Raw genomic sequence first — 27,981 nt, forward strand, 5'->3', positions numbered from 1 at the left:
GTTTGTTTTCTTTACTTTCACATTTTAAACTAAATTAAATAAATAGTACACTTGTAGCCATTTACTTGTGTTATTCCAATCATTCCCTCCTTTAAAAGAGTGACATTGTGAATTAAACAAATCAATAATTAGGCCAAAATACACACTTTAACATAAATTTACAAACCTATGTATGCACAAGGTGTGTTTTACTTTAACCACACTCAAACATTGTCAGATGGCGCACTCTAGTGGACATGGCGGAATAGTGCACTGCGTGATCATATCACTATATTTTTACTGCCATGCGAGCCGCAAACAGAGGCTTGAGCCGCGCATTGAGAAACACTGAGCTGCACCATGGGAAATGGTGTTCTTGTACGTTTTACCGATAAGGCTACTTAGTCTAGCAATATTTTTCTCTTGTTATTCCTAGTTTTCTAAAAGACATTCTTATTGGATGACACTGAACTGTGCCCTGGTAAAATATAAGATCAGCTAGATATGTAGAACCATACAAACCCAAGCTTTTCTGGACCCCCCCCACCCCTGATTGAACATTTTATTGGAAAAACGCATCCGGAAACCAGAGCGTCCCTGAGTGAACACGTGACTGCCCAGACTACCCTATTGACTGATTTATTTTCAGAGAAACGCTAAAAAACATCTTTTATGAATTCAAGAAAATAGACGTCACACAAGTTGTTCAAGTAAAGAGTGACCGTGTTTTTATATCTGAAACTTCTCTGCAACATTATCAAAATATCACATCACCGCATGTCCTGAAATGTTTCACAATATTTACAAATAAATGTTGCTTACATTAGACCATTTAAAAAAAACAAAAAACAAAACAAGCAATAGCAAAAAAGAAAGACTCTTGACAAACGGCCAAGTGCACAACATACTTCACGCAAGTTTATTTCTGTAAAGTATATATTACTAGGCCTATATACTCTTTTACATGTTGGAAAACAAATACTGACAACAAAAGGGGCAGTTTACCCCCCCTCCCCCAGTATGGGAACACTTACAGAGCGAAACTGAGAGAATGGGAAACATCAAAGCAAAACACAACGCAAGTCAACACGCATCGTCCACTTGAGAAAAACACTGGGAACAATTACAACCCATACCTATTGGGGTTGGGGAAATAAAACTAACTTTTGTTGGAGATCATTCTGAAAACCGACCATTGTTGAAGTCAGGATTTCCCCAAGGACTTGGGGGGGGGAAAAAAAAAAAAAAAAGTTCAACACAAATCCATGGAAACATGAGGTAGGCCAGGATATCTTGGGTCCCGTACGTACATTGCACTGAAGGAGAAGAGGAGGCGTGTGTGGGATTGGGTTGAGACTGCAGATCTTTAACTTAACTTTAGGGGGAGACAGCGAGTGGGATTTCCACGGCGAGTTGCTCATTACAGAGCTCTACGCCTTTAGGGTGTATTTTAGTGTTTTCAATGGAGGTCCCAAGGTGATATAACAGCCACCTTGTTATAAAATCAAATAAAAGAAGAAAGGTGTTGTTTCTTATGTTGCTAAATTAGTGGTTTTACTTGAAGCGGTTCTGTTGGCAATGCATTATGTTAACATCAGATAAATGCTCTGCAAAACTGACATATTATTGCACGTTTTAGTTCTGTAGTGAATTCATGGTGATATTTAGAGACAGGTGCAAGGCTGAAGCAGGAAAAAGGTTTATTATCTGTATGGGCCAGGGGATCTGCTAGTGTTCATTTAGCGGTGGTGACTGTCACTTGATTTCATACATTATGGCTTAGGAACACATTAAGTGAAACATATGACTGAAGGGGTTTATGGTCAATCTATGAGCGCTAGTTATGACACACAGTATCAAGGCCCTGGTTGTTTTCTGTACGCATTCATCCAAAGGGTTTGCTGCTCAATAAGTGACATGCAAAACAATACAATACAAAGTAGAGGGGCCAATGTCTGCTCTCTCTGTCCTGGGGCCCTTAGCAGGCTCGCCGGGCCCTCGGAAGGGAAGCCACGTCCAAGGGGTAAACATTAAGTTGAACATGGACGTTCACACTGCCACGCGGGAAACGGGTATGAACTGTACTAGCACTAATAAAGAAAATAAAAATAAAACGTTTGTGAAAACACTTAAAAATAAAAATACAAATGGTCTTCAATACATTAATGGTTCACACGTAAAAAATTTTACCTAACTTACAAACAGACATAAAACATATAAGGCTTGAGTTTTCAACTCTTGGTAGTAATTATTGCCATCTAGCATGTCTTGTAAAGCTTAAAAATAAATATGAAATGCTGTACATAAATAATTTACAACAATGAACACCGGAAGCACAAAAAACAGAAAAAAAACGAAACATAAGGCCCCTTAATTGCAAGAAATGCTTTTTAACGTTCTCTAATCTCAGGTTAGTGTTGCGCATTACAATCTATATTCGTGGGTCATAATCTACACCTTGACTCTGAGGGTTGGTTACTCTACCTAAAGCTATTGGATATTGAAGATCATCACTACAGTAATGGGGAATCGGGTGCATAGAAGCACACAAGCATAATCCTCTTCCCAAACACTGTTAAGTTTTAAGGTTATTCCGTCTTGTGGGGCTACCTAAATTAAACCTCAGCCAATCAGAAACCAGGGTTATGTAGGCAGCCTGGCATGCCATGCGCCAGAAGTAGTGCATTTCCCAGGACCAAACATTGTAAATTCAGTTTTAAGGTTATCTTTAGCTACCTAGAATCAAACTCAGCCAATCAGAAACTAGCGTTTTGCAGGCAGCAGCCCAGGACCAAACACTTTCTATCGGTAAAGTTCACACCAAGAGACACTTCTGACAAAAATAACCGGGTGCACCTGGTCTTGTATGTGAAGTGGTCTCTTTGCCAACTAGGGGGAGGGGAGGGGAGGGGAGGGGAGGGGAGGGGAGGGGAGGGGGGACTCACACATACTGACAACTGCCGTTCCTTTGCCTAAAATAATGAAACAAGGGGAAACCGGTCTGAACTACATTTCAACGTATTTAAAAAAGCTTTCGGCTGTGTTTGTGTATCTCTGAATAGAAACAGGGGCGTTGGTACGCCTCAGCGCGCTTCTTTTGTACAATAAAAAGATTAAGTGTGCATCGGGTCTGCTTGTACGTGACGTTGAACAATATTTACATACAATTCTTGATAGCAGGACATTTCAGGACAATGTACATATTGAAAATGTATCAGAAATATTTGGACTGTCTATTCTTCTTAAATATGTAATGTACGCTTGACTCTCTCCACTCGGATTTACCACAGTTTTCTTGAAACAAAAATAGTTAACTCAAACTGTAGAGAAACTCGAACTGTTTTTTTCAGGGGTTTTTTTGCATTTACAACTGTATCGGCGGTCGGGTTATTTTCCAGCACCTTCCATCCGTCGGTCGAGTCAACTGTCACGATGCACTGCTGATGTCCGCGTGTATAGCACCAGGCGAGGTCAAAAGGTCAAGAAGGAAGGCCCGGAGGGGACGACGTGGCATAAGGCTTGGGAGACGCGTGCGGGGGGAGGGCGTGGCACATTCAGTGTTATCTGGAGATCTTCCTCCTCTTGGCTTTGGGGGCTCGGACCTGACGCTCTCTTGATGGCATCTGGTGGACCTGCAAAGGGGCGGGGGGGAGATAACAGACAGTGTTGTTCACATCACTTTAAAGACAGGGACGCATGGACTATACAAAACGCCGGCCAATTCATTTAATTGGGTCGGCTCATTGGCTCTATGAGGCAGAGAAACCTGCGATATGGGAGTTGACGTCTTAATTTATTGGCGCTGACATTTTGATTTAAGACCTCAGTCCACCCCCTGCTCAGCCATAGACCTCTGAAGAATAAGTCCCGCCTCCGAGGCTCCAGTTCCCTCGGTCAAATGTCTATGGGAAATAACATGGGGTTTTTGAATGATCGTACAAATCAAACTCTGCAGGTGGCGAAGAATTAAAAGCTGCGTCGCGTCAAAAAACAAATTTTATTTCACATAGAAATTTGACCGAGGTAAACGGGAGGCTCGGAGGCAGGACTTATTCTTCAGAGGTCTCTTGGGAAGTGTTCCAGTCACCCGCCTGTGATTGACACGAGGTAAGGGTTCCCTAAACCAATCAGGGAAGAGGTGGGTCATAAAAAGAGTCCAGAAGAGCTGAGCGATGGTTATGGTGTTTCAACCAGAACACTTCAAAAGGCGGATTATAGGTCTGCAACTAACGATTATTTTATTAATCAATTAATCTGGTCGATAATTTTTTCGATTAATCTGATGAAAAAAACATTTGTTATTGCTGCATCTTTTTTCAAAAACTGAACATTACTTCAAATTCACAGTGCAGACTGAAGTGTAAAAACACCAGGTTATTGCTCCAACGTCCCGGAACTATTAAAAGTAATATTGAATGAAAAAAAATAAATAAACATAACTGGGATAGCACAAAAAAAACATACAATGTATGATATAGATTTACATATATACAGTATATAAGGGATGTCCACGTTTAACCGGTTAACCGATAAGATCTTTAACTGGTAATTACTAACGGTTAAAAAGAAATTAAATCATCTTTATTTCTCTCAGATGACAGATGTACATTTTTATTGATATTGATGCCATTTTCGAGGCTCCCTTAACCTTTTTTTTTTGTGTTGCATTTGAACACATCAATCATATTACTGAGCCGACCTGAACACATCACATTTGATTTGTTGGCTACATTTTTTAAGCTAACTAGCTCTATATCCTGCCGATTTTAACATGGATTTCAAAACTGGATTACTATTTTTAACTGACGGGACATTCTACACCGTCCGGTTGTGTTATCACTACCGCTGCTTTGAATGACTGTTGATGTACGCAGTGCCGACTCCGAGCCCGTCCGCACACCGTCTGCAGCAGCAGCAGCTGAGAGAGTTTTTGGTTGGACTAGACGGATACTGAGTGAAGGTACAACACTTTTATATAGGCCTACAGTCAGATGTTAAGATATGACCAAAATACAAGCTGTGGTCGCTCACACTAAAGCTCGCTGTGGGCGTGCATGAACCATGAAACAACCATGGAAACAACCTGTCGTCGGCTGGCTGTAAACAGTGCCGCACCTACGAGTGAAGTATTAATGACCAAATTCGTTGCCAACGCTTTTAGTAATCGATTTTTATCGATTCGTTGTTGCAGCCCTAGCGGATTAGTCTTGAACCTTTCAGTTCATTTCCCACCTCCAATGGGCGTTATGAACGGGCACCGACCAAAACGCCACTGGACACAATTGGATGGACCTTCAACCAATCAGAGCAGCCAAACGTGTGACCCTTCAGCGGCAGCCATCTTGATTGATTACCAAAAACGCCTCAACCGCCCTCCAATAGGGCACTTCTCTGTTCAGTCATCCTGTCCGACCCTCCCCCTTTTAGATAAACAGCAGTGATTGGCCCGACCTCTGTTCCTCACTACAGACTAGGGGTGTAACGATCCATGTATTCGTATTGAACCGAATCGGTACGGATGTCAAGGTTCAGTGCATGGATTTACGCGGAGAATACACGGTATAAAATCAAACAAAACTGGCGTGCAAATTAATTTATGTAATCCGGAACTAATGTTAGACACACGAGTTCTTCAGGGACAACTAATTGCACATTTCCACCGGAGAGTGCGGGTTGGTTCAGTTCGCTAAGGTGCGGCACGGATCGAGTTTCCATCCCCAAAAGTGGGCGTGACCCGGACCGAGCTATATTGAGCCGTACTCTTCTTGCTATTCTCCTCCGTTGGGGTACTGAGACGCCTAAAATGGTGCTAGCAAGTTCGAGCTACAAACACCGTCCGTTGATTGGTCGACAGAATTGCACTTCCGTGAGACTGGGGATAATAAAAAACGAACACATTATCCGTAAGGTATTTCTGGACAACGGCGAAAGCTTTGTTTATTGAAGAAAACGTTGCACAAAAGTTTTCCGTCCCTCTTGGACGTCCTACATTGTTCATTGTGCACGTTCATCTTTTTCCTTGGATTTATTAGGAGGCTACCCTGTGTCGGGCTGCTATCAGGTCACAATGCTAACGTAGCTGCAGCGGCTATCGCCTTCCGGTTTACACCCCCCCCACCATAAGGGTACCGTCGGCGGTGGACGCGAGCCTTAATGGCCGTTACATTGTCTACGCATCGCTACGCATACGCGTCCAGAAGGCTAAGCGACGCTACGCTTCGGCCGCCATTATGCGTCGACGGGTAGCAAAACAGTCCTCCCAATTTTTGATACGTGACGCGCCGATCCATGCAATACTATGTGTTGTCGGTGGGGGCGATACTGCAAATATTGTGCATTATTTCAACTATAGGTTATATTTACAGAAGAACATTTGAGAGGATGAGGGAACGTGTTAAGATGACATTCACGTCTCTTTTACTAATTATCTGTGCCAATTTATGCGAACCCTTCCACAGGGGCAAAGTGCTATTTTGATGTGCGAGATCAAACAGATCTCGCACATCAAAAGCCGTCCGACTGAAGAAGGAGGCCTTCCGGGATATGATATCCTGGAGGACTCCTGACTCGGTTGCAGGGTACCGACAGGCTCGAAGGGCTGCAGCGGCTGCCGTGTCGGAGGCTAAGCAGCGGGTGTGGGAGAAGTTCGGAGAGGCCATGGAGAAGGACTTTCGGTCGGCACCAAAGTGTTTCTGGAAGACTATCCGGCACCTCAGGAGGGGGAAACGGGGAACCATCCAAACTGTGTACAGTAAGGATGGGACTCTGTTGACCTCAACTGAGGAGGTCGTCGGACGTTGGAAGGAACACTTTGAGGAACTCCTGAATCCGAATAACACGCCCTCTATGTTGGAGGCAGAGCTCGAGGTTGATGGTGTTTCGTCGTCAATTTCCCTGGTGGAGGTCACTGAGGTAGTCAAACATCTCCGCAGTGGCAAAGCCCCAGGGATTGATGAGATCCAGCCAGAAATGCTAAAGGCTCTGGGTGTTGAGGGGCTGTCATGGTTGACACGCCTATTCAACATCGCGTGGGAGTCGGGTACAGTGCCAAAGGAGTGGCAAACCGGGGTGGTGGTTCCCCTGTTCAAAAAGGGGGACCAGAGAGTGTGTGCCAATTACCGGGGTATCACACTTCTCAGCCTCCCTGGTAAAGTCTACTCCAAGGTGCTGGAAAGGAGGGTTCGGCCGATCGTCGAACCTCAGATTGAAGAGGAACAATGCGGTTTTCGCCCCGGACGTGGAACTACGGACCAGCTCTTCACTCTCGCAAGGATCCTGGAGGGGGCCTGGGAGTATGCCCATCCGGTCTACATGTGTTTTGTGGATCTGGAGAAGGCGTATGACCGGGTCCCCCGGGAGAAACTGTGGGAGGTGCTGCGGGAGTATGGGGTAAGGGGGTCTATCCTCAGGGCCATCCAATCTTTGTACTCCCAAAGCGAGAGCTGTGTTCGTGTTCTCGGCAGCCAGTCAGTTTCGTTCTCAGTGGGTGCTGGTCTCCGCCAGGGCTGCGCCTTGTCACCAATCCTGTTTGTGATATACATGGACAGGATATCGAGGCGTAGTCGTGGTGGGGAGGGGTTGCAGTTCGGTGGTCTGAGGATCTCGTCACTGCTTTTTGCAGATGATGTGGTCCTCATTGGATCATCGGCCTGTGACCTTCAGCACTCACTGGATCGGCTGGCGGCCGAGTGTGAAGCGGCTGGGATGAGGATCAGCACCGCTAAATCTGAGGCCATGACTCTTAGCAGGAAACCGGTGGATTGCTTACTCCGGGTAGGAAATGAGTCCTTAGCCCAGGTGAAGGAGTTCAAGTACCTCGGGGTCTTGTTCGCGAGTGAGGGTACTATGGAGCGTGAGATTGGCCGGAGAATCGGAGCAGCGGGGGCGGTATTGCGTTCGCTTTACCGCACCGTTGTAACGAAAAGAGAGCTGAGCCGCAAGGCAAAGCTCTCGATCTACCGGTCGATCTTCGTTCCTATCCTCACCTATGGTCATGAGGGCTGGGTGATGACCGAAAGGACGAGATCGCGGGTACAAGCGGCCGAGATGAGTTTTCTCAGAAGGGTGGCTGGCGTCTCCCTTAGGGATAGGGTGAGAAGCTCAGCCATCCGTGAGGAACTCGGATTAGAGCCGCTGCTCCTTTACTTAGAAAGGAGTCAGCTGAGGTGGTTCGGGCATCTGGTAAGGATGCCCACTGGGCGCCTTCCTTGGGAGGTGTTTCAGGCACGTCCAGTGGGGAGGAGACCTCGGGGAAGACCCAGGACTAGGTGGAGAGATTATATCTCAACACTGGCCTGGGAACGCCTCGGGATCCCCCCGTCAGAGCTGGTCAATGTGGCCCGGGAAAGGGAAGTCTGGGGCCCCCTGCTTGAGCTGCTCCCCCCGCGACCCGACCCCGGATAAGCGGATGACGATGAGGATGATGATGAGGATGAGGAGATCAAACAGCTGATGCGGGATATGAGCCATTTAAATGATCTTCTTGTCACCCGATATTCGTTCCATTACTGGCCTTATTTGTTTTAGTGTTAGCCTATTTGAATTAATTACGTAATGTTTTGTGTTCATGTTCTGTGTGAAACGTTCATGTTCTGTGTGAAACATAAGTTCAGTAGCCTCTTTGAGTGAATGAAATTTGAAAGCGTGAGTGAATGAAAAATGTGTGCGTGGGTCAAGTTTCTGTATTTGATAAATAAACCCCTTTTCTCTAATAATGTTTCCTACCATATAATTTCTGTTGACATTATGCGCTATAGCTTTAGCTATAGGCCTACACTTAAATACACTTAAATAATTCATTCATCTGTCAAGGCAGTAGGTCGTCGTATAAACATTTTATATGGATATGAATTAATGAGTTTGACGTAAACCAAATTAGTTAACTTCTGTAATGTGATAACTAATAAATCAAAAGTCATGCTTCCAAGTGACCAATGTATATACATTTATTGGTCAGTGTGCATACCCAATCGTAGCACATTGTCCTGGTGGGGAAACAGGCCAGCATCTGACAAAAAATAATCTGCCAGCTGCTCCCTGATAAGGGCCGGTTTTGGTGCGAGTCGGGAAGATATCGGATGACTCGGGAAAGGAGATCATCAAACTTTGGCGCCGACATCAGAAAATACTGGAAATGCCTCTCCTCGTCCAGGCTTCGCATTGGAAGCAACAGAGAAACAAATTCCCCATCCTGATCTCTTGTGGTATTTAAAGGGCGCACATACCCCCGCCTATCTCTGCGCTTCATCACTCTTCTTCCGTAGCCATTTTGATCGGAATGTCACCTGGAATGTCACCCGCAAAAACACCGGTGACTCTGCTGCCACCCATGGCGTGATTGGTGGTGTATTGCATGTCATGCATTGCCCGCGATGTTCGCGTATGCTGTGTAGACTATGAAAGGAAGCGCGTCGCTCGCGTCACTCGCATCGTTTACGCTCGTTGCTCGCATTGACTATGTAACGGCCATAACTGAGCTGCGCCGAACTGCACCTTCACTACTCCACCAAGCTGCACCAAGCCGACCCACACCCTCAAGTGAAAATGCACCATAAGGGTACTGTCGGCGGTGGAAACGCAAGCCATAACTGCGCTGCGCCGAACCGCACTTTCCAAGCCGCACGAAACCGACCCGGACCCTCCGGTGGAAATGCTCCAATTCTGTGTACTTTGCACTTTCATAAATAAGACATGCTGCATTTTCAGTTTTAGAACCGATTGTCTTTTTTTGTTTACAAGTTACGGATGGAGTCCGGAGGTGATGAGGGGTACTTATTGTTTACTGTTTACATCTTAGATTACACAGTTCAGGCTGTTGCAGCTAGTTCAGGGGAGAGACCGTATGACACTAGGTGGCACAACCTGATACATGCACAATAAAAAAAGAATTGCCTTCGACATTTTGTTTTTTTTCTTTTCCCGTCATTGTGCAGAACTCATACCGAACCGTGATGTTTGAACTGAGGTATGAACCGAACCGTGACTTCGGTGTACCGTTACACCCCTAGTAGAGACATGGCAAAACTTTGATAAGCCTTGGTTACGGTTTGTACACATTCATTTATGATTCCCAATTACTACACTCTCGAGGCATCAAAATTCCATGATGCATCCTGATGTACAAGTTCTATTAAAAGGACAATGGCTACAGAATTGAATTACACCAGGCAAAGCCGTGGAAAATGCACCCTGTGACTACTTGATGGCGATGACAGCCATCTGATCTAATTTAAGGTTGTTTATTTCCTGTTAACCCCTCACGTAGCTGCTATGCATGATTGTGAACACCTTTTGAGGTTTCAGAATTGGGCCCAGACACTGGATTATCAGTTTACGGTAGTTTTATGCGATCAAACACAACTTTGGTGACAAAACAACAAAAGGCACGCAAATATTTTAGGTTGTAACTTGAAAAAGGGAAGTTTGAAGTATTTTGGGGTTGGCCTCTCAGGATGAAGAGGATAAGCATGAAAGGAAGTATGAAGGAGTATTAAAGGCCTGGAGATAGGAGATGTATATGTGGAGAAGGAGATGTACATGTGGAGAAGGAGATGTACATGTGGAGAAGGAGATGTACATGTGGAGAAGGAGATGTACATGTGGAGAAGGAGATGTACATGTGGAGAAGGAGATGTACATGTGGAGAAGGAGATGTACATGTGGAGAAGGAGATGTACATGTGGAGAAGGAGATGTACATGTGGAGAAGGAGATGTACATGTGGAGAAGGAGATGTACATGTGGAGAAGGAGATGTACATGTGGAGAAGGAGATGTACATGTGGAGAAGGAGACGCACATGTTGAAAAGGGGAAAGGATGCTACTCACTGTGCCCGATATCTTATCCAGCTCACTCATGGCCTCGTGGATAGCAGCTTCCAAATGGTTATTTAGTTTCCCTGGCCTGTGAAACAAAACACAGGGGCCCTTAAAGACACAGGACACTACAACACAGCAGGCAGCCATCAATCATCGTTATCAAATAAGTGACACGCAAGCCGACACAAGTGACACGCAAGCTGAAAACACCGTTCCTGGTCCAGTCATGGTCTAGAGGAGAGGAGCCTGTCTGTATACGGACTTCAGCGTTCACGCTAGACTTTTTCTTGGGCGGACAAATGTCCGACACTATTCCAGAATATCGGACATTTGGAATATCTTCCGGACGTTATTCACTAATAATTAAATAATCACAAAAAAGTCCACAGTTAAATGACAAATGACACAAACTAAGTTGCTTCAATAAATGCCATTTATTAAATTAGCCTAGACAAAAAAAACATAACAGTCATTCTCAGCAAAAATGGTAAACGGGTAAAAAATAACTAATTCGATAATTGCAATTCTTGCAGGCTACTTTCGGCGCAACTTCATGGCATGGAAGTGCTCCGCTGCTCGCGAAAAGTTGAAATCTTTCAACCCCGGCCCAAGGCTCGATATGCGCATCAGCCTCGTCACCTTTTCCTCAGTTAGGCGGTTTCTGATAGATGTTTTAATCCTGTTTTGGAGAGAAAACGCTCGTTCCGCAGGAACACTGGACACGGGGATTGTACTTGCAATTTTGGGCAGCTTTGCCCAGTCGGGAAAGATTTGTGCGTTCACACCAAACGCGACGGGGCGACAAGATCCCATACAAAGTGAACGTAGAGATGCGTATCGGGCAAATTTTTCGCGAGAGAAAACCGGCGACAAGTTTTGATTTGTCGCGCCGCACTTTCCCGGTGCACAGGCGAGCGCGTTCACGAGGATTTGTGCCGAGACAAAAATCGCTTGAGTTGAAATATTTCAACTTGACAGCCAATCAGCGTTCAACAGCGTGGCCGCTGAGTGACATGTGTATGCATGTGCGGGTGCACTGCGCGCGTTCATGAATGCACGTTCGTGTTTGCCTCCCTGGTGAGCTCGGCCAGGAACCGCTACTGGTTTTCATATGCTACTGATTAATTCATACATAAATGCAAACTTTTCTATTTTTTCTCGGACATGTGGGCCGTTTACATTTTAGTATACCGGCCATGCGTGCGTGCAATCGGCCAATGTCCGGCTATAGCCGGCTAACGTGAACACTGATGGACTTACTTCCTGTTCCGTTTGGTTGCCCGGTCGAAGGCCTCCAGGTCGTGGGTTAGTGTCTTAAGTGTTTCTGGTTCGACCTGGGACAGGAAACAAGACGTCAGTGGTGGGACATGAAACTCAGTGGCTCGTTAAGGATGAAGACAATAGCACCACATATCCATCCTATATAAAAGGCAGCCGTTACGATTAACTGAGAGAGCCTCATCAAAACTAGATCACTTAAGTTTCTTAACCTTAAAACAACAGATCCAGCCAGGGAACCCAGACGAATCTGCAAGCTCATGTTTTATTGGCTCGAGCATGTGTCCTTCCCCCCTCCCTTTAAAGCAGGTTTCCAGCAATCCTGGCCCGGGTTCGAGCCAATCACAACCGCTTATCCAACAGGGTGTGGTTTGATATGATGACTCAATGCGAGCGCCGGTGAGAAATTGTTCATTAACAATCAAGAACGTTGCCCCGGAGGTGTCACACCTTTCGTTGCTCTGATTGGTCGTAGGTAGGGATGTCAAACGCTTTAAGAACAGTTTAGTAGTAGTACTAACAAGCTGCACCCCTTTAAAGATCCCATGGCATGAAAACTTTATTTCACTTTATGAGGTTTTCTAACATTAATACGAGTTCCCCTAGCCTGACTATGGTAGCCCAGTAGCTAGAAATGGTGTTAGGTGTAAAACGAGCACTAGCTATCCTGCTCTGCCTTTGAAAAAAACAAAGCTCTGACGCGCCGATTTGGAATTTTCCCCGTTAGTCGTCAAGCGGGGAAATGTTACCTGCCCTTCTCTGCTTTTACCATGCAGTCAACAATCCCTTTCTCCTCCTTGTCGTGGTTCAGTCTACTTCAGATTGAAGTGGAAGTGGAAGAACCAGAGACGTCGGAGAACCCGAAGCAGTCGTTAGAGATTCATAATATCTCCTCCTCATTTGCATTAAAGCTACAGACACCGAAGCGGCGTGTTTGGGGAAAGCTCAATGTGCGACATTGAATCGTAGTCGCTGTAATTCTGCACCACGGCTGAATTTCAGGAACGTCTTCAAATACTTTGTTAGGGGCCCACTAATACCTATATTAAAGCATCCATGAAGTAGCATGCCATGGGACCTTTAAGAACAGTTTCGTAGTACTACTAGCAATAAGCTGCACCACTTTAAGAACTGTTTATAGTAGTACTAGCAATAAGCTGCACCACTTTAAGAACAGTTTAATAGTAGTACTAGCAATATGTTCCACCACTTTAAGAACAGTTTAGTCGTAGGACTAGCAATATGCTGCACCACTTTAAGAATATTTTAGTCGTAGTACTAGCAATATGCTGCACCACATTTAAAACAGTTTAGTAGTAATATCAGCAATATGCTGCACCACAATAGAACACTTTAGTCATAGTACTAGCAATATGCTGCACCACTTTAAGAACAGTTTAGTACTGAGCTAGTTTGGTACCTTGAGCCAGAGTACGTCCTGCCATAGAGAGCTACTGCAACTCAACCCATTGAACCCTTTGAAAAGCGGCGCCAAAGCTCATTGAGTCAATGGAGCGCCGAACTACTAAGCAAAATTAACCAGAATTTACATCCCTAGTGCTAGGTCTATAACACAATGGGGTCCAGAGGCCTAATGCACGGTGCCCGTTGACAAAGGCCGTTGGCAACAGCGCCACATGCATGAAGACCTGCTCATCACCTAGGCTAGGTCGGAGGCCGACCGCGCTTCCGCTCCCCACCAGCACCCATCGACGCTATCCCACATGCGGACACCAGAGCGACCGGCCCCGCCCCTCACCTTGACCTGTTCCCGGGGGCGCTGCCCCTGCTGCTCCCCGGCCAGCCTGGCAGGCCAGGGGGGGAGGCCCCTCAGTGGGCCCCATAGCACCTCGCCCACACGGAAGCCCCTGGCGCGGTAGGGCGAGTCGGGGCCCCGCAGCTCCTCCTCGCTGCTGGGGCTCTTGGTGTCCGAGGGGCTGGCCACCGCGCCGCCGTAGCAGCGCCCGTTGTAGGGGCCGTAGTCCCGGCCCGTGGCCAGGGGCCCGTCCAGGCTGGTGGAGGAGCCCGGCGACTGGTCGTCCCCGGTCAGCTCCTGCCTCGGCGGGCCCAGCGCGTCCCCGTAGCCCCCCCGGGAGACGTAGAGCCGCCCGGGCGCCGCCCCATTCAGCTGGCCACAGAGGTCCAGCGCCACATCCGGGAGCTCGCTGTAGTGGGCGGGGCCCCGGCCGACGACACCGTCGGTGGTGCGGTAGCCGACGCCGCCACCGTCAGGGTAACCCTTCCTGAGGTCCTGGGAGACCTCAGGGGGGCAGGGGGGCCTGGGGGCGGGGCCGGCGGGCCTCTCCGCGCAGGGACTGCTCCTCACCTGCGTGGAGCACTCCAGGAACTCCTCCCCGCTCCAAGCTGCAGCGTTGCCCCCGCTCTGGCCGTCAAACCAACCCCCGTGCCGTAACTCGCCCTCCCACAGGCCCCTAGGGGTCCCGCGGCCCGGGGAGCCGAAGAAGTCGCCGGGCTCCGGTGTCCCCTTCCCGGGGTCTGGGGTCTTCTGGGGCGGGCCCGCCCCCGGCCCCGCCCCTCTGCATCTCGACGGGGCCTCCGCCTCTCGAAGGCCGTGGAGGGCGGAGCTGATTGGCCGAGAAAGGCTGACCTGCTCGCAGACGGAGCCGGCGAATGCGGTCATGGCGGTGGAGGGGGCGGCCTGCGTGGTGCCGCTCAGTGTGGTGGTGATGGTGACGTGCACGCCCTTCCTGGCCGCGTCCACCACCGCCCGGTAGATGGCGTCCACGGCTTGGTCGCCCGGGGGCCCCGCTGAGAGCCCCTCGCCTTTGGAGGGAGGCTCCAGTTGCTGTGGCCGCGGAGGCTGGAGCCCGACTCCGTACTGGCCTTGGTTGGTCATCATCCCCTGCTGAGAGACACGAGAGCCGGGTCATATGGAGACGTCCAGTGGGAGGTCTTTGTGGGTTACATTCTCTTTGAAACATGTTGTTTTTTTAATTTTTGTAGATTAAGACAGGAAAGTATGGGAGATAGAGGGCAAGACATACAGCAAAAAGGACCACGGGCAGGAATCGAACCCGGTCGCTGGGGTAAGGACTGGGCCTTTATGGTACGAGCTCTACCCGGTGAACCATCGGGCGCCCCCGCTTTGGTACATTTTGTATTAGGGCTTTGACTTTTGCCCAAAAATCATATTAAATACAAAATATTCAAATATATTTGAATATTTATTAATAATATTTTGAGCATTACAGGCCTTCAGTCAAACCTATATGGTAAAAAACTTGGCCGAAAGCTCTATGCGCCTCCGGATGGCCGTAGTGCGGGGAGCTCTCAATTCACAACTTCACCAGGCGTGAAAAAGCCTCGGAATCTGAATTGATAACACGGTTCAAGCAAAGACATTTACAAAAAATAATGCCATAACAGTTTCGAATATTAAGGGCTGCCTAATACGTTTGAATATTGAGTTATTTTTTGTTATATTTGAATAATGAAGTTCGGAGTCAAAGCCCTATTTGGCATGGATATTTGATTACAGTACAGGGAAGATGGACAGGGTTGAGAGAGGGGGAACTATGTGAAGCCGGTGAACGCAGGCGGGATCGAACCAGGGTCGCGGCAAGGGTTTTTTTACCTCGTTGTCGTCGCTAACCCTTGCAGTGTGAATTCTATGAAACTAAAAACCCTTAACCCAGTCCCTTCATCAATAGAATACAACCAATAGTGGTGCTCGCTTAAAATGAGCTTGACATTCGAGGAAAACAAACTGTTCCCAACAAAGGGTGCGACACTTCTTCCAACCGTGCTGGTGTCTCACCTGATAGTTCTGGTAAACGAAGGGCATGGAGCTGAGGTTGGTGCCGTCCGGGTGGGGGGGATGGTCTGGGAAGTGCTGCTGGCCCTGGTAGGGGTGGTTGGGGTGGTAGGGGTGGTTGGGCTGGTGGTTTGGGTGTGGCGGGCCGGCGTGCTGCATGCCCTGCTGGAACTGCAGCCGCTGTAGCTGTTGGTGTTGGTGTTTTAGCTGCTTCTGGTACATCTGGGCCCCGGGGCCACTGCCGAGCGAGTGCATGCCACCCATGCTGCAGCTCAGAGGCGACGGGTTACCTTGGTTAGGGGGAAGAGAGGGGTCAGGGGATTACAGGTGTGGTCCAAATACAATTATTACAAATTTTTGTCTTTCTTTGGGAATTCTAAATTACATCAACACGAATGATGCTTACAAAGAAGGCTTTTTGCCATTAAATATATATGATAAGGCAAATAAATAAGCTTATAAAGCTTTTTTTTTATTTATTTTTTTATTATTCTACCACTCCTTAAATGTGATTGCGTTAGCTGGCATATTATTCAAAGGCCAGATGACCTAATAACCAAAAGTCCCTGTACAAACTGTCCATTTTGGTCGTGAAATCGATGAGAACAAAACACAGGCGGTAAAAGAAAACCGGACCAAACCCACCCTTTGTGGTTACCCCAGGCAACTCACCTCTCTGGCGGCCCCTGGCAACCAGAGGGTGGCAGAAGGCCTGTGTGTGTGTGTGTGTGTGTGTGTGTGTGTGTGTGTGTGTGTGTGTGTGTGTGTGTGTGTGTGTGTGTGTGTGTGTGTGTGTGTGTGTGTGTGTGTGTGTGTGTGTGTGTGTGTGTGTGTGTTTGTGTGTGTGTGTAGCTGGGACAGCTGGTGACATGCTGTGCGTGGCCCAGGTCTACACTCACTGGCAGCCTTCTTTTCCTCCCTCCCTCCCTCCCTCCCGCCGTCCTTCTGCTGATGTGCTTGGAGCCGCATGCTGATTGGTGGAGCCGTGTTCGCCCACCCGTTCCGAGGCTGCCATGAAAGTGTGTGTGATGGGTGGTGTACTGCAGTCAAGGCAGCTACAATGATCTCTGGGCCGGCAGTGAGGTGAAGGGTGAGGTGGAGGGACAGATGGTGCAGGGTGCTTATGCTCCACCGCTTGTTGAATGAAACCACTGACTGGGGCCGGGTAAAACTATTCAAAAGGCCGCTAATCAGCTGATGTGGCTGCTAGCCACCGGCTCACACAGTGGTCGTAGTGAAATGGATCCTCACGCTGAAAACACTCTTTGAAATCACTATTTAGCAGTAGTTTCCAAGACCAGCTACAAAAGGAAGATGAGTAGCTGAGCTAGCTTAGTCCTGCATCCATTTTCGAGGTTCCTCGAAAAGAAGCACGTTTTTTAATGTTTAATGTGCAAACAATTCCTTAGTTTTATTTACTATATCGAGATTAATACTGATACTTTAGCTCAACAAGTATTCTTTGTGGTGGTTATACATTCAGGGCATGGTTGATTTTGGTCAAGCTCATATCGCTCTTCACTGTACATTAGGGCTGGGCGATTAATTTAATTTTGATTGCGCCATTCTTTTTTTCATTATTATTAATATTTTTTTCATTTGTTCTTTTATAGAAAGGGCCGAACAGCTGGATACATATCTGCATTTTATTTTAGATTGGAACATTTTCTTTTTGACCATTTGTCTTTTTGTATTTTTTTTAAGCCAGAATTTCAGAACATTTTCTTTTTGACCATTTGTCTTTTTGTATTTTTTTTAAGCCAGAATTTCTAAGTTCTCAGTTACAAAGTATTTTTTGGGAGAGACATGCTGAATAAATACAACATGTTTTCAAACTCAAAAATAATCTTGATTTCAATATCGGCAAAAATAATTGCCGATTATCATAATCGGTGATTATGATTTTTCCCATAATCAAGCAGCCCTACTGTACATACGGCAGCTACAAAATCAGCATCGCGTGACAATCCAGGTCTCCTTTGTTTTTTTAAGACAATAATGAGCATCTGTCCTGGACACCAGGTGGTCTGGAGCCGGCCCTGATGGCCACACACACACACACACACACACACACACACACACACACACACACACACACACACACACACACACACACACACACACACACACACACACACACACACACACACACACACACACACACACACACACACACACACCAGGATTCATGGTTACTATGGCTACCAGCTAGCTTGACGCGGATCTTTTCATAGGCTATCTGAGCTGTATCACAACAACCCATTGAGCATTTCTGCTTAGCCGCGAGTGTAATCATAAAACAAAACCAGAGGAGCGCACTGGCCGCATGTCAATTAGCCCCGCAGCCACCGGGACAGCCGTTTCATTTGCATAGGAGCCCAACTTCTTGGGCCAGAAGCCTCCGTCGGTTGAACCCTTTGTCAAAACAAAAACTAATAAGGATGACGCACTACTGTAATCTTTAGTGTTTTCATTGCGTTACTGACTAAAGCAATACAGCCATCCCCATCCAATACCTGATCCAATACCAGTGAACAGAGCTTTCTCGATGATGGGGTTTGTGGGGATGGCACGGACATAACCATCGGTAGGTCTGACTGGCCCCATGGAGAGGTCCGGTGCGGGGAAGGGCCCTACCTGCGTTGACCAGTCCACAGCTTCCGTCCCCGACGCTGCGGGCCATGGCCGCCATGCCGGGCCGCCTCATGCCGTGGTGGAGGAGGTTCTGCTGCTGGAGGGAGGGGCCAGGGTGGGACAGCGGCGGCGGGTGGGCGCCCAGGTGGCCCAGAGGCATGCCATCAGGGCCGACGCCGGGCCTCGGAGGACCACGGTGCCCCAGGGCGGACGCGTGCATCTGGGTCATCATCTCCTGACCGGGGTGATGCTGAGGATGAGGGTGAGGCCGAGGGCCCAGCTGGCCCCCAGGAGCCCCGTCCTTTTTCTGGCTGTGCAGCAGCGTGGGCGCCCCGGGGCCACGCAGTCCCTGCTGAACCTGGAGGTGCTGCGGAGGTCCGCGGGAGACCCCCATGTTGGGGCCGTCGCCGCAGTGCAGCAGGTTGGCTCCCGGGGGCCCCTCGGCGTGAAGGCCGGGCCCCGGCCCAGCACCAGCCATGAGGTGAGAACCCTGGTGGCTCATGGACTGGAGGAGCTGAGCCATGGAGGTGCTGGGCGGCAGGCCGACCGCACGATCCCCCTGCCGAAGTGGATCCACGGGGCCACAGGGAGCTGGGACCCGAGGACCCCCCGGGCCGGGTTTGCTAAGCATGCTGTAGGCCATGCCGTTGCCGCCTTCGTGGTTGGCGGCTGACGGCTGCTTGCGTTTCCTCAGGGGGTCCCGCTGCTGGGCCATCAGCTTGTCCCGGAGCGCCGCCCGGCCGCTCTGGGCCTCGGGCGCGCTAAGGGGCGTTGCGGCGTGCGGCGGGAGCATGTGGTTTAAAGTGCCGTGTCCCTCCATGCCTCGAGGGCTGCTCCGGAAGCCGAGTGGCCGGCTGCCGGCTTCGGTCACTTCCCCGCCGCCTCCGCCACCGCCCGGAACCGTGTTCCCCGAGCCGGCGCCGCCGCAGAAGGCCGCGGGGCCGTGGTCCGCGGCGGCGTGCTGGTTTTGATATGCTAGCTGTGCTTTGGCTGCGGCGGACAGGAGGCTGCTGGCTGGGAAGGAGGCAGCTTTCTGTTGGTTGAGGATCTGGTTCAAGGGCATGCCCAGGAGACCTGGGGGGCCCTTCTGGGAAGCACTTTGGGTGGACAGTGATGAAGGGGAGGACGACGGGGGGGAGAACATGGGGTGACCGCGCTGAGGTGCTCCCACGGAGCCGGCCATGCCAGACGGCATCTGGGAGTCGATGTACTGGTGGAGCCGGTCGGCTTTGTTGGAGGAGGGGCTAGAAGGCATGGCCGGCAGAGGGGAGCACATGGCCGACCGGGGGGAGCTCGGTACCTTCACACTCCCGGGGTGGGCCTGGTGCCCCGAGGGGATGGCAAAGTTCCCGTGGTCCAGGGAGGTGGACGGGGGCCGAGAACGGTGGGGGGAGGCCTCCACTCGGCCGGGCATGTGGACCGGGGAGGTGACGGGGGCCGGGGACATGGAGGGGGCGGGGCCGGCCTGGTGGGACCTCTGGACGTGGCCCGTGTGGCCCGCGGGTCCAGTCTTGCCCGTGGGTACGGGCAAGTTACTTGCCAAGGGGACGATGGCGGGCGGGGGGGCGTTTACATTCATCATCGGTACCTGAGAGTGGAGGCCGGGCGGGAAGCCAGAGGGGTTCGGGGAACCGGGGGAGGGGCAGAGGCCGACGGGTTTGCTGGGGATGGGGTCCAGGATGCCCAGTGGGTCTTTCTCAGAGGAGGTCATGAGCCTCGGCTGGAGGGCACAGGCGGGAGGTGGTGGCGCTTGCAGAGGGGCGCCCGGGGGAGGGGCGGGCTGCGGTCTGTGGTGGAACACCGCGCGGGGGACGTCCGTCCCGTGGCGGACGTTACCCGTCCGCGGCATGCTCACGACGGGGCTTTTGGCGGCGGCCGTGGGGGAGAGCGTCGCCCTAGTCCTCCCCGTCATCGCACAAGCCGACTGGCCGAGCGGGGAGCCGTGGCGCCGCATGCTGGCCGGGGACGGCGGCGTCCTGCCGTTCCCGTGGACGGAGACGGCCCCGGGGAAACCACACTGGGTGGTGCGGTAGCCCCCCGGTACGCCGTCAGGGCTCCCTAGGGTCTCTGTGGTGGGGGAGTGCGGCCCGTCCCCGTACAGCTTGGAGCTGGAGGGAGGTGGGCTCAGCATACCCCCGTATCCGACCATGTAGGGGGACTTTGGTCCCGCGTCCGCGCCCCCCAGTCTGTGTGGCCTAGGGTAGCCGGGATACAGCTCTCCTGGGTGGGCTGCGGCCACCTCGTGGGCTGGGTACTGCCTCAGTGGCTGGTGCTGGTGGCCAGCTGCGAGCAGCATCTTGAAAGGGCTCTCGCAGTCGGGTAGGGCGTGGTGGGGCAGGCCAACGTGGGGTATAGTCCTTATTGCTCGTTGGGTGGTGGAATGTGGGGGGATGGTGGCCGGTGCCCCTTTAGGTAAAACATAACGTACATGTGAGTTTATGACAAAAAATGCAATCTTACACAAAACGTGTAACTCATTATTCGTTGGCACAAACTAATCGACAATTAGACACAAAAGGTTTTATCCTTTCTATTGTATAGTGACTAAGAAAGGAAGGTATTGGAGAAAGAGGGGAAGACATGCAGCAAGAACCACGGGAAGGAATCTAACCCTGGTCGCTGCGGTAGGGACTGGGCCTTAATGGTAAGGCTGCACGATTATGGCTAAAATTATTATCAAGATTATTTTGATCAATATTGATATCACGATTATTCATTTGATTGACAAATATTTGTATTGAACGGTCAGGTAAACATAACACTGCTTTAACATCCGTGATCCATTCTGCTACATAAATGCTAATGTATAAATCTTTGCATACATAACACCAGCTTAAATCAACAGGGAACATATAAGACAATGTTCAAATTGTAAAAGATTTGTTAAACTTGTAAATAAGGTGTTTGTGATGTGACCTCCTCGAAGCAAAATAAAAATTATTTCACTTTATTCATAGTACCCATATGATGAGATGAGTTTAAATAAAACTCTAGATTTTGACCTAAATAGAATTGTGCCTAGAATTGTTACTAAAATAAATATGGCACCACAGAATGCAACAGAATCAGAACAATGCAACGCAGGACTATGCTTCACATTACTGACGGTGTTTATTGGAAACATATCTTAGGCTAAATGGAATGTGATTGCATTGGTGACATACTTCTAGCCTTCATGCATTCGTCATACTCTGCTCTCCTGGACTGATTTGGCACATGAGTACCAATGCTTAGACCTTGGCTGGGGGGGGGGGGGGGGGTAAGGGGGCGGTTGCGTAACGATACGGCGGCCGTGGCGGTGCTAACGTACCCGTGACGAGCGCCGGGTGGGTCTCGATGCTCCGGTGCAGAGCGGCCACCGCCAGCAGCTTCCTCTTGTGGATGCACAGCTTGGTGACGTCTTCGTCTGACCGCACGTCCTCCGCCGTCCGCTGCTTGACCAGTGCCCCAGGGTCAAAGCTGAACACCTGGGGGGTGGGGGGAGGGGAGACATTCAGGTTGTTACCTCGATCTAGGAGGATGAGGTCTCTGACCATGGAAGCAAAGGGTGTGTTCTTTTCTCATTACAATATGTAATTGGCGGTATAGCAATAAATAGGGCGTCACCTGGCTCTTACTCAAAACAGAATAGATACTGTCATGTTTTTAATCATTTGTCAACTCAATTGTGGTATGTAAAAGAGAAAAACATTTTTTTTATGTTTTTTACCCTCCATAATGATGTCTCTCCAATAAACAGCAAACAGAGGATTAACAGCGTGAGGTTTGAGGTCCTCGGTGATGTTTACTTCTAAACTAAACCTATAGCAACCAAATACAACCATGGCTAGAGGGCTCCACCTTTGAAGCCCGAAGGGTCCATTTGGCCACCAGAAGAACCCACCTTGTGGAGGACGAGTGGGCATTCCAGGCCACACTTGCAGGTTCCATCCGTCAGCAGGTAGGCTTTTACGTGGTCGTAGCTGGCCAGCACGGAGCCGCTAGGACTGGAAGGGAGAGGCAAACAGGAAGGGATGGAGAAAAGCTTTGGGACTGGGGGGGGGGTACAGTGAACATTGACCTTTGTTTGTGTATAGTGCGAGATATAGATATATATATATATATATATATATATATATATATATATATATATATATATATATATATATATATATATATATATATATATCCCTGATCAGGTAACAAATTAGCTCTAAATAGTTGACTCTTGCCAACCTATTAACTACTTTAGACCTTCATCATTATGCATTCAGAAGTAAAAAGGGATTGGCCAACCAGAAAGAACTAATTCACAAACTCCAGAAAGAGGGATTTTTCAACAACAAACCCCTAGCTTTATGACAGAATTTATGTTTAATATCTTTGTTCCCTTTAAAAATGTTAGCTAATGTTTGGGTTCTTAACATACACTACAAATGAAATTATTAACACTATTAAATCCACATTTATTAAATCCCAAGATGAACTTGGCCTCCTCAAAAGGGCTCTCCAACGACCGGACCACTGTCCCTTCCAATCCACAGAAGAAGATTGGTGCCCTTACCTTATGTAGATCACTCCTTTGCTGGGCTCCGCCCTGCGCTGCCAGCCAATAGGGACCTGGACCGGGACCACGTGGCGCTGGGGTCCCGCCTCAAAGTCCTTTCCGCCATTCATTTCTCCGCCGCTTTGACGTACCGACGCCTCACGGGTACATATATACACATATACATATATATGTATATATACATATATATTATATCCATATATACACATATATACATATATATGTATATATATCACACGCCGACCGCAGCCATGGCAACACGAGTCATGTTCGATCTTCAATGCCGTGGTGATGGAGTTTGTGGTGGGAGCAGCCCTTCAGCGTGAAGATGTATATGTGCCTGCGCAGCTGAGGCTATGATTCAGGGATGACAGTCGACCAGGGGGGGGGAGCGGGGAGGTGGGGGTTGAGGGAGGGAAGGGGGAGGGCGTTCAGGGTGAGACTGGGCTCACGACGAGACCCTACCCCTTGAGCTGCAACGCGGCATGTCCTCTCAATGACACGGGCCGTGCTTTTAGAGCGGCTGCAAAGGAAGTGACGCGGACGATGCCATCCGGTTGGTCAGGATGACTGAGGCCTGCGGGGTTAACACCCCTATTTTAACGTTTGCTCCAAATGTCCATCAAGAGGGTCTTTTTATAACCCAGAGGGTGTTAAACAACCGCAATCGGCCTCAGACTGGTATAATGATGCTGTTGGATAAGGGTCCTCTTCTCCTCAACATGTTGGTTCCCAAAGACGGCCCGGTTGTGGTTTCCCCATGGTTCCTAAGGGGGGAAATGAAGTAACGCACAACGGAGAGTCAAAGGTCACACTTTCCACCTCCTGCAAGTGTGCGCGTCGGATGATCTGTGATAGCCCGCGATGCATCGCGTGCCTATTAGTATGCATCAACCCGAGTGCTACACAGGAGCACACACATAAACACATAGAAACCGAGCCGGCTGCCTTGAACTGCGTGTGAACTTGTGAACCAATGCCCGCCACCACACATCATCACAGTGGATGTCTGTGCGCATGCATGCGTGTCATCAGCAACGTGATGCAGACAGATTGCCTGCTACTATAAATGTTGCTTGAGAAATATACAGGTGCTGGTCATATTATTAGAATATCATGAAAAAGTTGATTTATTTCATTAATTCCATTTAGAAAGTCAAACCTGTAGAATGTATACATTCATTCCAAACAGACTGATACATTATAAGTGTTTTTTGCCAAAAAGAAGATGATTATAGCTGACAACCAATGAAAACCCTAAATTCAACATCTCAGAAAATTAGAATATGGTGAAAAGGTCAGATATTGAAGACACCTGGTGCCACACTCTAATTAGCTAACTAACTCAAAACACCTGGAAAAGCCTTTAAATGGTCTCTCGTTTTGATTCTGTATGACACACAATCATGGGGAAGACTGCTGACTTGACAACTGTCCAAAAGATGACCATTGATACTTTAAAGAAGGAGGGCAAGACACAAAAGGTCATTGCCAAAGAGGTTGGATGTTCCCAGAGCTCTGTGTCCAAGCACATTAATAGAGAGGCGAAGGGAAGAAAAAGATGTGGTAGAAAAGAGTGTACAAGCAAGAGGGATAAACGCGCCCTGGAGAGGATTGTCAAACAAAACCGATTCAAAAATGTGGGGGAGATCCACAAAGAGTGGACTGTAGCTGGAGTCAGTGCTTCAAGAAGCACCACACACCGACGTATGCAAGATATGGGCTTCAGCTGTCGCATTCCTCGTGTAAAGCCACTCTTGAATAAGAGACAACGTCAAAAGCGTCTCGCCTGGGCTCAAGACAAAATGGACTGGACTGCTGCTGAGTGGTCCAAAGTTATGTTTTCAGATGAAAGTAAATTTTGTATCTCCTTTGGAAATCAAGGTCCCAGAGTCTTGAGGAAGACAGGAGAGGCACAGAATCCACGTTGCCTGAAGTCCAGTGTAAAATTTCCACAGTCAGTAATGGTCTGGGGTGCCATGTCATCTGCTGCTGTTGGTCCACTGTGTTTCCTGAGGTCCAGGGTCAATGCAGCAGTCTACCAGGAAGTTTTAGAACACTTTATGCTGCCTGCCGCGGACCAACTTTATGGAGGTGACGATTTCATTTTCCAACATGACTTGGCACCTGCACACAGTGCCAAATCTACCAGTACCTGGTTTAAGGACCATGGTATCCCTCTTCTTGATTGGCCTGCAAACTCACCTACCTTAACCCCATAGAAAACCTATGGGGTATTGTGAAGCGGAAGATGCGAGATGCCAGACCCAACAATGCTGAAGAGCTGAAGGCCACTATTAAAGCAACCTGGGCTCTCATAACACCTGAGGAGTGCAACAGACTGGTCGACTCCATGCCACGCCGTATTGCTGCAGCAATTCAGGCAAAAGGAGCTGCAACTAAGTATTGATTGCCATACATGCTGAAACTTTCCATGTTCATACTTTTCAGTTGGCCCACATTTCTAAAAAATCATTTTTTGTACTAGTCGTAACTAATATTCTAATTTTCTGAGATACTGAATTTGGGATTTTCAGTAATTGTCAGTACTAATCATCCAAATTAAAAGAAATAAACATTTCAAATATATCACTCTGTGTGTAATGAATTGATATAATATGTAAGTTTCACGTTCTGAATATAATTACTGAAATAAATCAACTTTTTCATGATATTCTAATAATTTGACCAGCACCTGTATATATATTTTTATGCTGTGCCGTGCGCACAGTGATTAGGCAGTCAATCCCCTCAGCGCCTGACAGTAGGGGAGATGGAGGGCGGTCGTCCTCTTCTCCTCAGCTGCTCCGGTGATGCTGACTCATTACCCACCCGAGAGGAGCTGGGGAGGTGGGCAGGGTCAGTCACAGTACACCCACCGCAGGAGAGAACCGACGCAGCCCCACCGCTCACAAATTACATGGGACGACTGTGGGCAGTGTTCATCCTAATGCCACAGATTCTTCTCTTAGCATAACAACAGAGACTGTAAAATAAGGCCCATCACTTTGAACTATGAGAAAAGGTTGAAAGTCATCAGCACTGCCACCGTTGACAGACTTGTTTACACTTACACTTTTCCTTACTAAAAATCCCCTTTGGAAAGCTTCACCAACAAATTTGTTAAGGAAACAGTAGGTCTAAATACGACCCTCGCAGTTTCTGGTTTCCAGGCCAGGCCCTTTGCCATCTTCACCCAGAAGATCTGCTATAACAATGTAGGACTGTTGGATCCCAGATTAGACCACCACTGTTTTGCCCCTTCGCCACCAAACAGTTCAACATTTACATTTAAAACAGCTATCAACATACACACAGTATATTTGTCGGACAATTTTTTACCCTTTTATATTGTAACGTGCAAAATCTTGACCAATTTCAGGACCTTGGACATTTTTGTTAGATATTATAGTTTTTAGTCTTTCAATTGTTCCAGAAATGTTAACCACTGTTAATAACATAACAACTAGTAGTTAGCTGCACAAAACAGAGAATGCTGCCCAGTTTATGAACTGAGAATCACCACTGCTTCTGGAAATTACAACATTAAATAATTATTACGCTGACATCGAAAAAAGATCAACTTTGACAAGTCCGATTTTAATGTCTACTTCTGCAATGGAAAGGAACCAACGTAATAGCCTATTCAGCGCCAATAGTCAAATAACTTCCATGCTTGGTTTAACAAGCCTATGGCAATTGCTTCAATCAATCAATCCGATTAGCCTTAGGTAATGTAGAGCTAATTAAAACACTTTAACATGAATCTACATTGGGTGGTTGCCATATTTAGAAAACCAAGTTTCTTTCTTGCATAAAACTGGCCTACATCTATTTTAAAACTACAAAACACATGCATTAAGCGGCCAACTTGCAAAAGATCTTAAAATGCGAAGCAGTAAGCCAGCAAAAGGAGTCGGACATTGCATTGATTGCAAGACTTTTGGGCCCTCACTTATGGTGTTTACCCGACTGAAAATGACATCTGTCACACAGATTTTAAAGTTCACATCCATCTATGACAGCATGTCAGCAAGCCAATTATGTTGACACAACAAAGTCCTGACTGATCAGAATGACCAACGTTACACCACTGGTTACTATGTTGCACATGACATGTGCCCCAACACCAAGTGTTGCTTTATAAACGTGGGTTTTGGATCAATGAATGATAAGAAAAAAAACATGTTTGACTAAAGTACAAGGTGCATGAAACAGGACATGTTATGTGCGTGGGTCATGATAAAACAGGTACGGTGTCAACGTGCACAATCCGTGCACTTGTATTCAGTAGTGATTCATCTGAGAGCGCCTTCAAGGAGCATCCAAACTAGCTGCAGGGCAAGCGCGTCCAGAGTTAGCCTGTTAGCCGCGGAGCTAACAAGCTAACCACCGAGAAGGGGAAGGTCTTGGCGTCGCTAATCTTTCGTATTTTTTTAGTCCGTAAACCGACGTCAACGAACGGGGGACCTGCCGTCTCAACACACAAGATAGCCGCGTGCTACCAGAGGCCAATAAATAACTAATTGGACTCCTCAGCATCAGATGGGTCTGAAGCCGAGGGGCAGGCCAGGGCCAGGCTGAGTAAGCAACGTTAGCCTAGCTGACTGTGGTAGCCTAGCTAGAGGTTAGCCTAGCGGGCTAACAGCAAACAACTCCTAGCAACGCAAACCGTTGCGTTCCGGAGCGCGAGCAGAGACGCTCACTCAGCTACTGTTAGTCGCTATGGTCGAACGGTGACAAAATGATCGTTTTCTTAGCACTCACCTCCCCGATAATGAACGGTTATTTCGTTATTTAAAAAAATAAAACATCCATAAGTGTATTTTTGACCTTTGAGAAATAAGAATAGGAACCTTACCCATTAGTTCACAGCCTCTGCTGGCTCTCATAGACTGGGATATTGAAGATGATGGAGTTGCACCGCGCATGCGTGGCAAGGGCACAGATGG

General features: G+C 48.3%; 1 protein-coding gene across 1 annotated transcript; it reads right to left on the reverse strand.

Annotated features, from left to right (window-relative positions):
* Positions 1-684: 684 nt before the first annotated feature.
* Positions 685-27,973, reverse strand: mbd5 (methyl-CpG binding domain protein 5). The gene is made up of 10 exons (XM_030354377.1): positions 27,891-27,973; positions 23,027-23,796; positions 22,367-22,469; positions 21,794-21,950; positions 18,487-20,889; positions 15,853-16,139; positions 13,834-14,940; positions 12,057-12,130; positions 10,806-10,881; positions 685-3,611 (listed from the first exon to the last, which is right to left on the reverse strand). Exons 2-10 carry the CDS (start codon positions 23,236-23,238, stop codon positions 3,540-3,542), a joined length of 4,491 nt encoding a protein of 1,496 aa, XP_030210237.1. The 5' UTR covers positions 23,239-23,796; positions 27,891-27,973; the 3' UTR covers positions 685-3,539.
* Between the last annotated feature and the right edge of the window lie 8 nt (positions 27,974-27,981).

The sequence above is a fragment of the Gadus morhua genome, chromosome 4 (assembly GCF_902167405.1).
Source record: "Gadus morhua chromosome 4, gadMor3.0, whole genome shotgun sequence".
NCBI lineage: Eukaryota > Metazoa > Chordata > Actinopteri > Gadiformes > Gadidae > Gadus > Gadus morhua.

Bases quoted from the DNA above. Each gene is read 5' to 3' on its own strand.
- mbd5 (XM_030354377.1), bottom strand. From the start codon at position 23,238: ATGTGTATATATGGATATAATATATATGTATATATACATATATATGTA. The intron at 12,131-13,833 runs GTGAGGGGCGGG...TTCCTGTCCCAG, and splicing joins GCCCCCGGGAACAGGTCAAG to GTCGAACCAGAAACACTTAA. The intron at 10,882-12,056 runs GTAAGTCCATCA...TTTGTTTCACAG, and splicing joins GCAACCAAACGGAACAGGAA to GCCAGGGAAACTAAATAACC.